Source organism: Passer montanus, unplaced genomic scaffold, assembly GCF_014805655.1.
Source record: "Passer montanus isolate IOZ18808 unplaced genomic scaffold, ASM1480565v1 scaffold67, whole genome shotgun sequence".
NCBI classification, from domain to species: Eukaryota; Metazoa; Chordata; class Aves; order Passeriformes; family Passeridae; genus Passer; species Passer montanus.
The window spans coordinates 3,185,315-3,202,486 of NW_024371815.1; the positions used below are offsets into that span (position 1 = coordinate 3,185,315).

Genomic DNA, 17,172 nt, shown 5'->3' on the forward strand with positions numbered 1-17,172 from the left:
TAAAACCAAAAGACATGACAACTTCTGTAATTGTCTGAGGCTGAATTACAGATAAGCATAAAATTATTTTCATAAAGTAGCAGCTGTGATATTTTAAGAGAAATCCACAATAAGTAACCTAGTTTTATTTTGATTTTTTCTACTCCCAGGGCAACTGCCAAAAGAGACTGCATTTCAAATGTTTTCCTCCTTTACTAGGGGGTTTTAAAAACATTTTAACCACTATGGTGCTGTTTACACATATAAACACATATATTTTTGGACATAAAAAACATAATGACCAGATTCTTCTTTGAATTTTGATAACCTACAAAGAATATGTTGCAGATTGGAAAGCTTTCACTGGCTTTCCAATGAAGATTGCAAGGCCACAAATGCTATTTGTGTTATTTGGAAGGACATATTGTTTTGCATTTAAAATTAATACTAGGTTCAGGGTCAATTAGTTGCTAAACTTCACAGAAAATTATTCAGAAACCATTACTGTAATATACTGCTAACTTACCCCATGAAGTACAGAATAATCTGATGACTATAAGCCATGTACCTCTTTTTTAGTGTTTAGATTCCATGTATCTAATCACAATAAATAGACTTACCCTGTAACAGAGCTTCAGAATAGCATCCTGAATAAATTTCCCAGGTTGCTCACCTGAAGCATAGCCACCTTAAAAATATTCACAGAGAAGCTTATATGAGTTAAAATTACACAGATAAAAACTTTTTGCCAAGTTCATGAGTTCAGTAGTCAAGACTAAGTAGTTGCATGTGTGTAATTGAATTGACAGTCTTTCATTAATGAGCTAACTGCAAAACTCTTAATCTAAGCTAAGTAGAGCCTTTTGCAGTGATGAGCTACACTACAGTGTCTTGTCTATCCCTCATCCTCTCACACAAGCACTGGATCACAGCAAAGCCTGTGATCTCCCCATCATCTCTGAGGTAATAGAGAGACTTTTGGATTAATATTTTACTGCAGATTCCTGCTCCTGAAAATTTGGTCGAGAATGATTGTTTGTATTAAACAAGCAGTAAGAAAATATTGTAACATATATCGTCACAAGGATTCCCTGCCCCATCCAGGGAATACTTCTTGTACTATTTATAAAAGTGACACGTACAGCACAATGAGGGAGCTGATCTCACCTTGGTAGAGCACAGCCAGGTGTTTACTCAAGGACCAGAGCCCATAGAGAGCACTGAGATCCCTAAGCACTGGCTGCAGAGCTGCTGGGACGCTGGGATCGTGAGTGTAGTCGTGGTAGCGCTGCAAGGCCGTCTGCTCAATGAAAGCAAGAGCCAGAGAACGACAGTAGTACACCTGAGGAGACAGGGAAGAAGAACAGTAACAAAACACAAAGAACCACTCCTCAGCCTGTGCAGAATGGCATTGGTCTGGTGAAGTCACTGGAGTTCTGCTGATTCAGGTGTGATGATCAAGTTTGAGAAATTCTAAAAGTAGGACAAAACACTTTGCACAATGTCTGTGCAAAGGTTAGTTATGGAATGTCTCATGAAATGCCTATTAGAAGTAAGATTGAATGCCTATTACCAGTGTAATTTGGCAGCTGCACCCAGGCTTTATGGGATCAAGAAGCTACATCAGAGAGAAGACAATGTAAAATCAGGTCTGCTGATTTTAGGATTGTTAAGAAACCTACGCAAATCGAAGAAGAAAAAAGTAGGTTTATATTTATTTAATATGATCCAGAGTTTTATAAAGAGGATAAACATCTTCCTATTGAAAAATTATTACAGTCCCTTCAAATAATAAACAAAAATCTGATCATGTTAGCACGAGTGGATTCTGATGATGGATTGCAACAGATTTCAGTACATTTTGAAGGAACTATTCAACTAGTCCTTGCCAACTATGTGATGAGAAAGACAAGCTGTCAGTTACTGTTAATGCAGAGTATATACCCTTAAGTGATTTAACATAGGAACATTTCTCTACATTTATATACTTCAACTTTGCTATATGTGCTGCCATGGAATACACTGCTGACTGACAACATGGGGAACATGATGCCATTGCTGCCCTGGCTGACTTGCTGCAATGATGTAACTCATGTTTGTTTTAAGTTTGTTTTGTTAAGATTTGGGTGTTGAATTTTTTTTCATGTAGAATTAGTTGATTAGTTTTAATTCTTTTATTTTAAATACTTGCCACATCCTTGCATTTAGATCCACTGCAGCCTGTAAAGAAGGCATATTCCAAAGATCACTGTCTCTCTCAACAGCAGCTGTCCAGTGGCACACTCATGTCCAAGCTGAGATACATATATGAACAGCAAAATACACATCCTCTATTCTCTGCAGCATTACAGAGGACTGCCCCCTTACTAGATGTTTTTTGAGATATGCTAATTCCCTAGTCAGAATTAAATAAGTCTTAACATCACAAATGAAACATTAAGAATTATTTTCCTGTTGTTCTCCTGTATAATTCTATTTTTCTCTTTCCCACTGCTTGCACTTATGTATTGTTTTTATCAAGCTGCTCCCAAACCAAAGTAACCTAGGGATAGGCTAGGAATCTCTTTCAGATCCCCCACAGCATGAACAAATATTTTGTATTAGTCAACCACTGGGCTGACAGAAAAGTTTCTTCATGCCCAGAAAGTTTTAAATCAAATATGTACATGTCTTCAAAGCATAAATTGTAAATAATTTTCAGATGTTTTTGAGGCATGACATTTAACATAAAAAGTCCTGCTGTCCTGAGGATGAATTGTAGGCAGAAAAGAAAAACTAATGACCTAAAATATATCAACACCTATCTCACAAGCAGTTGTGTGACTGAACCACTTTCAATTTTAAATATAATAGATAAGACAATCTTCATACTTCTGAGCTCACCATTCTAATGCACTGGCCCAAACACCAGCTTCACCAAAACCTGGCTAACTCACAGGCAATCAGCCTGGAGTTTCTAGAAATTCCCATTGATTTGACCCTGAAGAATTTCTCTAATAAGCTGCTTTTAGGGTAAAAGCAGGAAAGATTTTCTCCCCTCTATCAGTGGTTTCACACAGATCATCCCCTGTTGAAGCCAGGCTGGGTCTTTCTAAGTGCAGAGTTCAATGCTGACTATTCCTTCCTGCTGTTTTTTAGCTTTGCAGATAAAGTAAATGACACTGACCATCTTCAGGGAACTGACCTTTCTCAGTGACAAATGACAAGTGCTCATTCCTTGGATGTGAGCCAATTTTTCTCATGGAGGTAGTAGAGGAATCTGGTTAGCCTGGGAATAAATACTGAAATCTGGAGTTAAGCCATTGCTAGCTGTTAAAACTCTCTGGTGAGAGAGTGGATCTGCTATATGTAAATAGTCAGTGTTTCCTTTTCAGGTTCCAATGCTGTCAGTCTGGTATCTTTCAGGAGTACTTTGCACTATAGGAATTAGAGATGAAAAAGACCTATTAGGTCATCTAGTTTACCTACCTGCCAGAGCAAGATTCTTTCCTACACTATGTATTTGGCCACAAGTGCAGATGGAGAAGTAATAATCAGATGCTGCAGTGCATTTAATACTAACAGTTTTAGTCTTCAGAAGTTGTGCTATCAAAATTGCAGACATCACACAGCACATGCCTGCAACTTTTCTGAAGGAAAATATATCCTGAATCTATCCTGGAAGACTTCTGCTGATGTTAACTGTCCTCATGCTATCATGTTCTATAAAATGCACATGGTCAGGTATTAAGTTTTATTAGCTATTTGACTTGCTGCTTTATGGTTCAGGAAATTGTAGTTTACAACAAAAGAAGATAAAACTAACAGAAACTGAAAGACTTGGATGAAAAGAAATAAATAAAAAAGCTTATTAAGTATTACCTGACAGTTGTTTTTTGCCTCAAAATCACTTTGTCCAGCCTGCTTCTCCTTATTCATTTTTAGGTTGCTTTCTCGGAGCAGGTAGCAAACCAGCCATTTATAAGCTGCTAAAGGAACTATGGAAAAGAAAAATACAAAATTCTTAACATTCACAGTTATGATGCAAGAAGTCACATGAAAATTCTGCTGCAGTCACAGATTTTGTTACTTGAGATGAAAAGTGAAAGCATTAATTAATCAATCCATTGACATGCCACTTTTTCCATCGATGTAGATACAATAAATATCTGGGGATAACAGATTGTGAAGGTGCAGTGAAGATATAATCATGTCTGGCCATACACTACTTCAAACTGACCCCAAGCTGGAAGACAAGGTGCACCCACAGCTCAGTTTAGACTTCTTACTTGAATAAATTTTTTAGGGTGTTTTGGTTTGGTTTTTTTTTTTTTTTATATGAAGACTCAGGCCTGCAAGGTACAAAGTCTTCCACAGCTCAGTTTAGACTTCTTCCTTGAATAAATTTTTTAGGGTTTTTTTTTTTGGGTTTTTTTTTTTTTATATGAAGACTCAGGCCTGCAAGGTACAAAGTCTTTTCTGAGAATACAAGAACAGAAGACAGTTCACAATTACAGGAAGCATGTGACTTGCAACACTGTTTTCACTGGTGGCTGAATGCAATCACATTAAAATTACTAGCTTTGTACATAATTGTGTCATATTTCTAAAAGCAGCCTAGATCTATTAAGGTAAAAAGTTATTCAGCATGAAGTCCTTGCATGAATCCAGCTTGCTTGCTTCTTAGCTGAAGATTTAATGTAGAGCATACCTTAGGGTATAGGGAGTGTTCACATAATACCTAAATTAAGGCACCTAGAATAACAGTCCATTTTCTAAGAGAATGGATCAAGAAAGAGATCCAGATATTTTTTAAACTATGGTCTGATTCAGTAGGTATTACATGAGAGGAGAGAACATGTGCTGTTGCTCTCTCATTAAGTGTCTGTATTCTTTTTAACTTTTGTGTCCAAGGCAAATCTGGGCTCAGTGATACACAAATGGGAACAGCTTGTCATGTCATACTTGACTTGATTATAGCAGAGTAAACTACAAGGAACTCTTTTTCCACCATTACTTATTTTTCTCTGTACAACAAAAAGCATCTGTCAAAAGCAGATGAACTTAATGCTTTTTCAACATACTTATAAATACTTGTATGGTTTACTAAAAGAAGCTATTTTAGTGATAGAAGGTAAAGGCAATCAATCCTCTTAGAACTGGAAAACAGCAATACAGTGGTGAAAAATCCTAACTCAGAGATGCTATTTTAAGGCAACAAAAGAGAAAAAATAATATCTGATGCTATCCTCCATTCCAGAAATGAATTTGAGAAAATAGAAGGTATTTTGAAATGCAAACTATGTTCTTAGTAAATAAAAATGCATGCAATAACAAAAATGTCAAATATGACAAATATCTAATAAGCAGCAGAGGTTGAATCTCAGATCTCTGGATCCTTTCCATTGTAAAGGAATTTAAAATTCTAGAATCAGTTTAATAACAGCAGAAGCCTACCTGAGGAGTCCATGCAATCTTCCACACTAATGGCTGTGAATTTCCAGCCAAGAATATGATGGTAGTCTTGCAAAAAGTTTATTGTTCCCAAAGGGGATTCAAAAGGAGCTTTATCTGAAATACCAGAGAAAATAAAAATGATTTATGAGAAAAGAAATCAGACTTTTTGGAACTAAAAGCCTATTACAAAGCCATGCGTACACTTGACAGGCCAGATGCAATTAGACCATAATACTTACTTTATTATGGCCTAGTCCAGCCAAAAGAGGACTGGTAGACAAGTGTGGAAAAACCTGACATCATGGCCTATAATTATTCCCCATAAGATTCAACTCCAACTGCTGAGTTTTAAAGCTCTGTGAGATGCTAGTGAACCTCATTGCTGGAAAACTGAAACAAAATCTAGAGAACTACAAGATGTGGTGATGGATATTGCTACCAAGTCAGGTGACATGAACTGGTCCAAGTACAATAAACAGACTTATGATGACTTTACCAATACAGAGTCAAAGAATCATAGAATGGTTTGGGCTAAAAGGGACCTTCAACGTCATCTTGTTCTAACCCTCCCATCCTGGACAAGGACACCTTCCACTAGACCAAGCCCTGGCCCTGCTCCAAGCCCTGGCCTTGACCAGTTCCAGGGATGGGGCATCCACAACTTCTCTAGCCAGCCTGTGCCAGTGTCTCATCACCCTTGCAGAGAAGAATTTCTTCCTAACATCTAATCTAAATCTCTCATCTTTTAGTTTAAAACCACTCCCTTTTGGCCCATGATTATCTGCCCATGTAAAAGCAGCTCTCTATCTTTTTTATAAGTACTGGAAGGCCACAACGAATCTTCTCTTCTCAAGGCTGAAGATACCCAATTCTCTTCTCTGCATCTTCACAGCAGAGGTGTTCCAGGTCTCTGAGCATCTTGATGGCCTCCTCTGGACCCCCTCTAACAGGTCCCCATTTTTCTTTTGCTTAGGACCCCAGAGCTGGATGCAGTGCTGAGGTAATTCAGTTGAACTAAACTGCACTTCTCAGGGAGTAAGATATGGCTCAACCTGATTAGGGATGGCAAAGCATCCAGCTAGCTGCTGCAAGATAGGAGAAAGAATATTTCTTGCAGTAAATGTTTCTGTATTGTAAATGTACCATATGATGGAGTCTGAAGCATGTTATTTGTGCCCCACAAAATTATTAAATGACTGTCGATTGCTTTCAGTATGAAATTACCTCCTAATTCCACTAGCTACACACTGTTAGATCCAGTAAGATTCCACAAGGAAAACATACCTTTTATGCAATTCATCCAGCTCATTAGGTAGTTGCTGGTTTGCTGAAGCAGGACGTTGTTATCTCCCTCATATGTGCAGTTTGGATCATTGTCATTTCGGATTTCACCCAGACGATTCACTTAAGAAGAACAAGTGCATGGTTTAATATATTGCAATGTATTAGTAGAAGCTAAGAGAGATTAAATAATTATTCTGTGACAAAATGCTGTCTATTCCTGTATGTAAAACTACTGTTACAAACAGATGAGCTTGAAAATTCACTGATTACCTTGTACAGTAAAGATTTTAGAAAAGTGTTGCATTAAACTTACAAGAGAAATTTTCATCTATAAAATCTGCATCTTTATATTTGAAATTGAGACTAAATTACTTGTACAATCTTTCCAAATGCTGGTGCAGATCCTATACAGGTTTAAGGAGGTTTTTTATGACTTGAAGTATGAAATAAAATTTAAAAATATGGATATGAGGATATAATACTTTCTAAACACATTGCTAAAATTCAGAAATCATAGCACAACAGCAGTCAAAGAACACATCAGTATAACCATTCTCTTTCTGATCAGTGCATGCAGTGTCTGTAACTTACTGGCAAGGTAACCATGCCCTCCACAAGCTTCTCGGCACTCCTGGGCTGCCTGCTGAGCAGTCCAAGATGCCAGTGATTTGCTGGCAGCAGATAAAGCATGAATCTCACGTCCCAAATCAGCCTTTATGAAAAACAAATTATAAATGAGGAATAACTTTTATAGGAATTAAGCAGATGACCAGCTAAAGCCATAGATACATGTACTGCTTTATAACAAACAGTAACTGGCAATACAGACATAAAACTCTCTGAGATCTATGTAAATGCAAAGCATATTCTTTGGTGCCACAGAAAAACCCTGCCACAACTGAGGAACCTTCAGCACCAACTTTCCTATATGAGACAGCAATCATTTGTGTCAGGTAATGGGCACATGAGTGCATCTTAGTTCAGCTGTACCAGCAGGCACAGCATTGAGTGAGTTCATTCACCACCTGCCAAGCTTTCCCTCCCAAAAATGGAGAAGCAGGTGGCCTGTCCAGAAAAACCTTCTATTCCCTCTGTGACATAAGCAGTATTTCTCTCCTCAGCCAGCAACAGGATAGTTATTATGTTTATTGCCTTACACAGTTTTCACTGATCTTTTAAGCATCAGTTTTGCAAAGAAGAGGAAAATTTTTGTACAAAGAGGAGAAATTAAAATATCCCACCATTAGTACAAATTATTTCGTGATCTTTACTTTAGGTGAAAAAAGCTCGAGGACTTAAAGACCTGAGCAATACACCGCCAATATGTAGGCCTTAAAATTTTTTTATTACCAAAAATTATAAAAATAAATAACATTTATATGCTCTAAAGGCACAATACTGCAGTTAGTTTGATAAGAATCAGTCCTTGCACAGAGGATCATAGATTAAACTATTTCCTCTGTAAAGGGATGACTTCCAGTGGGCTGACTGTGGATGAAAAATTCAGTGCAAAGGCTCAGATGTCAACTTTATTCACTAAAAATATTTATTTTAATGCATGAATTTGAATTTCAAACTCAAGACAGACTCAGTGAGTCTGTACAGGAATTAAAATATTTTCAGAAAATCTTTGATATAGGCTCCCTGCAGAATCATTTACAACACTTATAAGCTGAATTTACACCACCATAATATATTTATGATAAAAAATTCTGCAAGAGAACCCAACCTTCAATCCCACAGAAATCAATAAAATGTTAATCACGCCATCAAAACTAATATGAATGCTCTTCTAATGCAACTTTAATCAGTACTTTGAATGCCCCATATTTCTGAGACATCATTCTTGATCATAAAAGAGCATAAGACTTCTAAATTGGTCTTCATGTAGCAGTTTCCAGATTATTATAATAAGAACTAATGTCTCACCTGTCTCTTATTCCTTTGCTTTGTCAAAACACCTGCAAAATACTCTACAAAGTTCCCAAACAGGGACTTGGAGAAATAATCTAAGGCATATGCAGCAGCCAGATAAGGTAGAAGACGCCATTGCTGAAAAGAAAAATAATTAAATTGATTTGATTACAAATTGATATATGTTTTTAATAGTTATTATATTGAACCAACTTGTTAATTTTTACTGTGTTCAAAATGGAAAATTGCTTAATGGAGAAGAGAATAATAGCCACCTACAATGTAATTTAACTACATTTAATTATGTTACAGGTGGTTATTGTTCTCTTTATACAAGCTATGGTTATATTGTTTTAGTTCTCACATTTAATGAATTTGTGATAAGCATTCTGTTAAACCACGGAAAAAGTTCACTGAAGCTTTGGGGACCAAAGACATACTTTTACCATGTGTTTATAAAATGTCTGGCATGCCAGGGTCAGTCATGATTCATAAGTTTCCTCAGTACAAACATACAGAGGTTGTAACCATTTCATGGGGCTCATGAAGGAAAAGAAAAACTGCTTGAAAGTCTTTGTGGTAAAGGAAGAAGGGAATGAGAGTTTCAGCAAGCAGAACCCACAGAACAAGTCAAAACTGAGAAAAATTGAGAGACTCAAAGAACAGTGGAAAGCAGACCCTGGCTTAATCAGAAATGGTGAAAGAAAGACACCTTCCATCAGTTTGTAGAAACTCAAGAAATCTTTCAACATTGCAAGGTAAGTGTCAACCTGGGAAAAGGCACCCACACTGCAAGGACCAACTGGGCAGGTTTGTTTTCAGCACTTCTTATGTAATGACCTCCGTCATTCAGCAGATCTGAGTTTTTCCCTCTTCCCAGTTATTCTACATACAGTTTTTCTATTTTTTTCAGAGCAAAAATGTTTCTTGTTGGCATCAACTGCAGGTAAACCTTGGCTATAATCCTCTTAAACCACTATTAGCTTGAGAGTTTTCCCCAGTGAATGTCTTTGAGTTCTATAAATTTAAAGCAGCTACAAATGAGAAACTTAACATAACAACAAAAGAAGCACTGGTATTTTGAAACAAATGCTACTTTCAACATCTGCAGTACTTTTGCATGTGCATGTAAGACAGTCTCTCTTACAAGGTTACTATTTTAGAAGACAAATGTTTCTAGCTATTTCAGAGAAACATGAATTTTTTTGGTTTTGCTCTTCCAAGAACTTGTTCTAAAAGCCTGGTCATGTCAGGAGACGGTTTTGAGTTGGAATGAACCCCCACAGCTGTACTAGAATGATACTTCTGGTGACACAGACAACTTGAATTTCATTAACTTCAGAGTCCCTACTGTGATCTGCAGTAGCTCTGAATGCGAGTTTGGTTATATAGAAGTTATAAGTTATAGAAGTTATATATGTGAGTTTGGTTATATAGATTGAATTTCAAAGTATTTACCTGTGTTTGGTATTCAAGGACAGGTATTTCTTCATCCTCATTTGGTCCAAACTGACGGCGAGCTGCTGAGAAGCGAATGGCTATTGCCAAGGCAAGCTTTAAGTTGGTTGTGGAAAGTCCTGTGATTATAATTCTGCCACCAGACAAGGATCCCAGAGCTGCACTGAAACGTTCTTTAACCTCCTGAAAGAACAGAAGGCACAGAATGAATGCTGAGGCTTACATTTCATTTTATCCCCACAAAGATGTGACTGGGTAGCATGATCAGCATGATTTTGTCTCTTGACTCATTCAGATGAGGCACTGAGGTGAGAGCAAGAATAGTCTTGCCTGAGCACAGACACAGTCTAAACTCTTTGGATCAGTGGGGTCATGCAAAAACCACGAAGTTCAGTAAAGTCAGCAAGGTGAGTTGAGACATCTCTGAAATGCAATTAAAAAAAACCAACATTCATACTTCATGAGAAATTGCCAACAGCCTGCTTAAGTTCAGGTATCCAGTACTTCCTGACATAAGAGGCCCATTGCTCTATCAGCCTACTTACACCTTTCTATATTTAATGATACAAGACCTTGTTTCATACCTTGATAGAACTTGAGTACTTCCCCTCAGCTGTGACATCTCCGGCTATATTCAAGATGTTTTCTTTTGGTATTCTGACATTGTGGAACATGGCAAATCTGTTTAAACAAATACACAAACAGTATAAAATATAAGTCTACATAGTCTGAGGTGTTTCCATTACAGAAAAATGGTCACAAGAAAGATGGGATTGCAAAATTATCTCAGGCATGTCAGTGAACTGAAAACAGAGCCCATCAGGTCAGGCAGGCAATTTTAGGGAAGTATGCCTGGGACAACAAAGACTTTCAGATTCAGAGCAGTACAACGAATTCAAGAAGAGAAATTATTTGTTATAACTCTTCTGATTTTTGTTTTTTTGTTTTAAAAAGATGATGTTTACAAAACCAAAGAAAACACTTCATTGACTCTAGGAGACCATTTTACAGCTGTGGAAGGAAAGAAGTCAAAAAGGATGGAAGGATGAGCAATGTATTCTGGTTAAGGGAAGAGACAAATAAAGTCCCTTATTAGAGATCTTTTACACAGGCAGTTTCTGTTTGACAGGTACTCTCACTGACACCTCAGAAAGCTGAACTGAACTCTCAGGCTGCATTAGGTTGCTCAGGTTGATATCAGCAGTCAAAAGCATGGGAAGATGAACAACTTCCTTCTGCAACCTAGAACAGGACTGGGCCATTCTCATTCCAAATAATTCCCTGCCTCAAACAATTCTGCAGAACTGTATTCTTAACTGAGGTGCTGTTTAATCCAGTCTGGAGACTGCTTTGGAATAGAGACACTATATATTTTTATAAGTCTAAAATATGAGTGAGGATCACTCATTCTACTGCAATACAAATAAGGGCATAGCTGAAATAGTGCCCTGAGAAGGAACTGAAGAGAAAATTTCCCTTTGTTTAAACTCAAATTAGGAATTCTATTCCCTGAAATGTGTCATCTTAGAAAAGGAAGATCAGGATAACCCTTTCTAAACTGCAGCACTCCAGCTGTAATAAAGAGGGAAGTTCTTAAGACAGGGAGAATGTCCTGAGTATTCATATCCTTCAGGAAGAAAGTGATTGAATTGTTTCACTCAAATGGGCAGCACAATTTGGCACAACAGCAGCAGAATCAACCCCACTCACGAATGTCTCACTATCTAATAGCACTTGAAAAGCTGTATTTGTAATCAAAGAAAATTCCTTTTTCCTGCCAATACAGGCTGATCTATTTAATATGGCTCACGAGAGCCAGGTCTTTCACATTAATAAATTACATAAGGGCTGCATTGCTGCATGTGCTTTTAAATTATGAGTTGTTTCCAAGGAAACATATCTGAATACTGAATTTATTCAGCCTTAGAGATACACAGTATTTGCAGACTTAGACACAGAGAAAGGCGTGCTATCCTAACCAAGAACCAGCTGCCTCAACAACTCTAGTAAGTGCTTTGTTAAATGCCAATTTCAGTGAGACTACACTACTTTGTAATAGAAGCAAATTCACATTTTCCAAAAATCTGATTTCCATCTACGTTAATATTTTTTTCATATCACTGAAAATAAAAAAACCTCATTTTCTAGAAAGATCTTCTGGCTAAATTCACATTCTCTGCTCCCTATATCCCAAACAGAATCACAACTCAAACTGTACAAGAACCGGTATTTTTAAGCAATAGCATGCACCTTAGAAAGAACTTAAGTTTTTAAATTATTATTACTCATTACTTTAATTACAGAAGTGTGTGTGTGTGGCAAGGTTTAGGTTTCTAGTTTACCACAGTTGCTGTCCATAGAATTCCATAGAATTCCAAGAAGGTGCTTCCTCCTATGATCTTACAGTGCAAACACAAGGCAGGAAGCTACAGATATGTTCAAACAGTGAAGCAGACACTAACTACTGAAGAGCATTTTCCTGACAGGATGCCTGCCAGTCACAGCACACCAGCAGCTCATCAATGGCATTTTTACAAGCCATTAGAGCAAATGAGCATTTAAAAAAAAAATAAGAGTAATGAAATAAGGGAGCTCCATGAAAGTTTATAAGGATCCCTCCCAAGTAGGAAGGGATGTATGGAAGCAAGCAATGAAAAATTTTAAGAAAAAATCAGAGTAATGAAATAATGGATCCTTATAAACTTCCATGGAAGTTTATAAGGATCCCTCCCAAGTAGGAAGGGATGTATGGAAGCAAGCAATGAAATGTTATTTTAAAAAGCTATTGAATGGGTGATAAAAGCTGGAATTATAAACCAGAGTAAAGGAAGAGTTGACCTAACACAGAGATGACTCAATCTTTGGTGCACATATTAGGACCACATTTCAAAGGGATCCAGTTCTCAGGCTTTCTCTCTGCAAACAGATATCTAGAACATGCTTAGGCTTGTATGTGATGCTTGATTAAGATTTCATGGCAGCATTCATAGAGGCATGAGGCTGGAAAACACCTCCCATACCAGAGTCCAACCATTACTAAAGCAGCACCATGTTCACCACTAAACTACCAAGTATGACATCCACACATCTGAACTCTTCCAGGGATGATGATTCCACTCCTTTTCCCTGGGCAGCCTGTGTCAATGTCTTAACACTCCTTCAGTGAAGAATTTTCCCCAGTATCTAACCTAAACCTCACCTGGTGCAACCTGAGGACACTTCCTTTTGTTCTGTCATTTGTTACCTGGGAGACAATGACAATTAATAAAATGGCAAATTATCCTCTGTTATGTGCTGTGCTTTACACTGTAGTGATTGGTTCAATTCACTGGGCTAAGTTGTGCAGTTGTAGAAATTTTTTTATATTGACCTTTGCTTGAGACTCAAGTGTTCATAAAAAGCAAACTGGAAGCTACTACTTTATAGATCTATATACCAATTGCCTACTTTCAGGAATTCCAAGCCTACTCATAATGAACATGTGACAGATGTATGCTGAACAAAACAGCTCCCAAAATGACCAAAACAATTTTACCCACTTTCACTTGCTGTAATACAATCCCAAACTGTTAAATATAACAAAAGTCTTGCGTTGGAAAGAGTGAAAAACCTTCAAGAAAGTTTTATTATAATCTGTCTGACAGAAATATAAGGAAGCTAATTCTGTACCACATAAAAGAGGACCTAGAATTATTATGATTAAAAACTGCAAGCACACCCCTCTTTAGTAACTTCTTTCACAGCTAGTGAACCAGGATAGTGAATTTCCTAACATTACGATAGTCTATTTTCTTAAAATCAAAATGAATTCAAGTAACAGGTTTTTAAAGTTTAGATTTTTTCCCTTGCTATTATCCATTACAAATATATTACATAAAGATATGTGGATATGCATATCAGATGACAAAGACTTTAAGAAGCAAATCAGAGCAGCAGAACTAGCAATTAAAAATTCAACAGAAAATTTCCATGTGTAAAGGAATAAGATATTTTGCCTATAAGCACAAGTGTTGAAAATAAAAGCAGAACCTCACAGGACTGGTGGGTTAAGTGACCTTGTGAGATTGCTGCCAACTGCTGTTATGCTCCTTCTCCAAGAACTTTGCTATTGGGAATTGTTAGACATACTGGCCAATTGGAACTTGATATTGGAACATATTAAAAATAAATAGTAAGATTTAATGAAGTCAATGAGCACGTTTTTAATGGTTATTAGCCTAGAAAGCATGGACTTGGCTCACATCTGTCAACGCATTTAGGGGGAAAATCTCCTTAAAGAATTGAAGAAATATCTTACAATAATGGAACTGTATACACAGTCATGGGGATATCATGTACCATCAAGTTTGGAAAATGGCTACATTTCTCACAGTGATGACAAGACCAGAGGTTTAAAAGCTGCCCTACTTAGGGCCTCTTCAGCACATCAGATAGCGTGACTGAGATTAAAACCTCTCAGTAAGACAGACAGACAGCTGTCACTTTAAATAGATATCACAGGCCTCTACAGCAATGTGCAATTTTGCATCATGTAGACACAATTTTTTACCACAGATTAAAAAAAAACTGTATCACACAGATTTCTACCAAGAGCAGCTGAGCAGAGTGAAGTGCCATTCCAATAGTAGCATTCTTGTTTGGGTTCTTTGGCCAGTAGTTTAGGGAACATTTCAAACTAAGTTAATCTCGCTGACTTTAAATCACGCAATAGTAATTCATCTGGTGTGCAGTAATGCTGATAAAAGAGGAGCAGCTGGAAAAGCTACAAGCTCCTTTTGCCAGTACTAAAGTAATAAACTGTTACCTATAGTACAAATAGCTCAAACATGCTTTGGTGAACTTCAGACTCACTAAAATGCCTTTTCTGCCAGCATTTGTTACTGACTACATTAGAGATGGTGCAGTCATCTCTAATGCCAGACTTCCAGCCAGAAACAGAAAGCAGGTGAATGATATTGGAAGGCTGAGAGTCAGTTGGTATCAGGGCTGTTTATGGGACACAGTAAACCTTGGGAAGAATAACATTCCAGAGGTTTGATGAAAACTTGCAGAAGGAAAGTAAACTGCCAAATATGCTAGACTGATGCTCACAGAAATGTTAGATCTGAAAAGACTAACAGTGAAACTGGGGAAAACTGCACGGCAGTATTTTAGCTTTATTTTCTTCAAATCTAAGAATGCAGCTCTGTACAGTAATGCTCAATAACAATGATAAAACAACACAGTTTGTAGGTCTCCTAATCCTAACCTAATGGACTTCACAGGCACACAAAGACCCACTCACACTAAAGCTCTTACAGTCCAAGTGCCAGTGTTATGAGGAGCTCTGGATGTGCAGACTCCTGCAGCTGTCAAGAGCTGACAGAGCTCTGCTAAGGAACAAAAACGGCTGCTTGAAGTTCACTGCAGAGGGGAGGCTGTATTTCTGTGCATCAAAAAAAAAATGTGAGACCAGATTTAAATCCACCTTTCCCCATGCTTTTCAGTGTGAAGTAGCTATGGCTGTAGAATTTTGAGGCATGTGAACATGACAAAAATGAGGGGATAAGACAGAACTCTGCAGCGATGTGACCACAGCCCAGGAACACATGCAGCACTGCAGGTACCCACAGTGTCCAACCCTGACTGCAGAAACTACATGAAGGGGGCAAAGCAGGCAAATGTCAATGATTCTGTTGCAAAAAGCATGGCTTTTACTTAAACTGTAAACATGCAAGATGTGTTTGCAAAATACCTAGTTTTAACTGTGGTAGTGGCACTTGTCACAAGGACAAAAGTGTTCATGGTGTATTCAGATAACAAATACAGGCACAAGCATTTTAACATTCTTTTTTCATCTATAGCTACTTCATTGCTATTGCTATTACAATTGTTTGAATCTTACGTCTGAGGCTGTAAGTCAATAAAAATATTAAACAAGCCCAAGCTTGTTTATTTGGGAAGCAGGACTGATTTTTATATTTGATTTCTTACATCTCTGTTCTTTTTCCTGTACCAAAACAGCCACTCCTAAAGCCTTGCAGTGAACCAGACCTGACAAATTATCTGATTTAAGACTACAAAAATTGGTAGGGTTTTTTCATTAGTTTTCAGGCATTTCCAGTTTCCCTACAGCTACATAAATGTTCATTAGAGCAGAAAGAAAAAGGCAGTGTGGGAGTAGAAGCAAATAACCAAAGAAGCTGATTATGGATATTATCTTCACTGAACTACTGTTTCAGATTGAAAAATGAAGTTCCAAAGACTATTTAGGCTTCAACTATGTATTATAACTCCTATCTTCCTGGTGAAATAACTGCAACAGTTGCAAAACCTAAATGCCATTTGTAAAGGTTTAGAAGTCATGTGATATATCCCATCTTTGTCAATCTATAAGAGATTATAGTGAGGGCTTTCTGAGCCATCTCTTTCCAGAAGAGATCCTTTTACACAATTTATTGCTTTTTTGTCAAATAAATCCCCTTTACCCATTTCTTCTTGGGCATTCTGTTTTGTTTTCAGTATCCAGAACACTGAATCTGGCCTCACTGATTGCTAGAGAACATGCTGAACATCTTAGTGTGTTCTATGTGTGCAAAGATTGACCACATTTTAATTGTACATGAAAGGCTGTTAAAGAGCTAATAAACCCCATCAGTTCTCCCAAGCCCACAATTACCATTAGATCCAGTTAACAATTCTTCCTCCAGAAAGATCCTTTTCTTCCCTACAAAGGCTTAAGGCAAAATGAGTTTCATTTCTCTAGTTCTTCCCTTACAAAGGGTTTTATCTGCTCAACAAACTGTATACATGTAATCAGTGGACACAGCCAAACTCAGAACATGTTTTACAAAGACAGGCATGCTAAGCACTATTTCAGAAATACAATTATAGCTGATTTTCACTCTTTCCTTGCAGATTCAGTTGGGCATCGTTTCCATCTCTGGAGAGGGGAAAGCAGAAATTTGCTGCTAGTTAAAACTGGACATGAAATTGGTTCACCACCAATTCAGTGTCCATCATTTACTGATATGCACTGAAGTAATGGGTAATCTGGGCAATGTTCCAGTAGCTAAGGTACATTCTTCCCCACTTCCCCCCTCAAAATAAACCCAGAAAAAA

The 17,172-nt window shown here is 37.4% G+C and overlaps 1 protein-coding gene across 3 annotated transcripts in view; it reads right to left on the bottom strand.

Moving 5' to 3' along the window:
• The window catches only part of ACOX3 (acyl-CoA oxidase 3, pristanoyl), a 31,444-nt gene that overhangs the window by 3,640 nt on the left and 10,632 nt on the right, over positions 1-17,172 (bottom strand). For all 3 annotated transcript variants that reach the window (XM_039728896.1, XM_039728895.1, XM_039728897.1), the window contains 9 exons: positions 10,656-10,752; positions 10,072-10,254; positions 8,629-8,751; positions 7,291-7,411; positions 6,700-6,819; positions 5,416-5,529; positions 3,841-3,956; positions 1,147-1,321; positions 600-667 (listed from right to left, as the gene is read on the bottom strand). In XM_039728896.1, the coding sequence (XP_039584830.1) occupies positions 600-667; positions 1,147-1,321; positions 3,841-3,956; positions 5,416-5,529; positions 6,700-6,819; positions 7,291-7,411; positions 8,629-8,751; positions 10,072-10,254; positions 10,656-10,752 (1,117 nt within the window). The remainder of the gene's footprint in view (positions 1-599; positions 668-1,146; positions 1,322-3,840; positions 3,957-5,415; positions 5,530-6,699; positions 6,820-7,290; positions 7,412-8,628; positions 8,752-10,071; positions 10,255-10,655; positions 10,753-17,172) is intronic.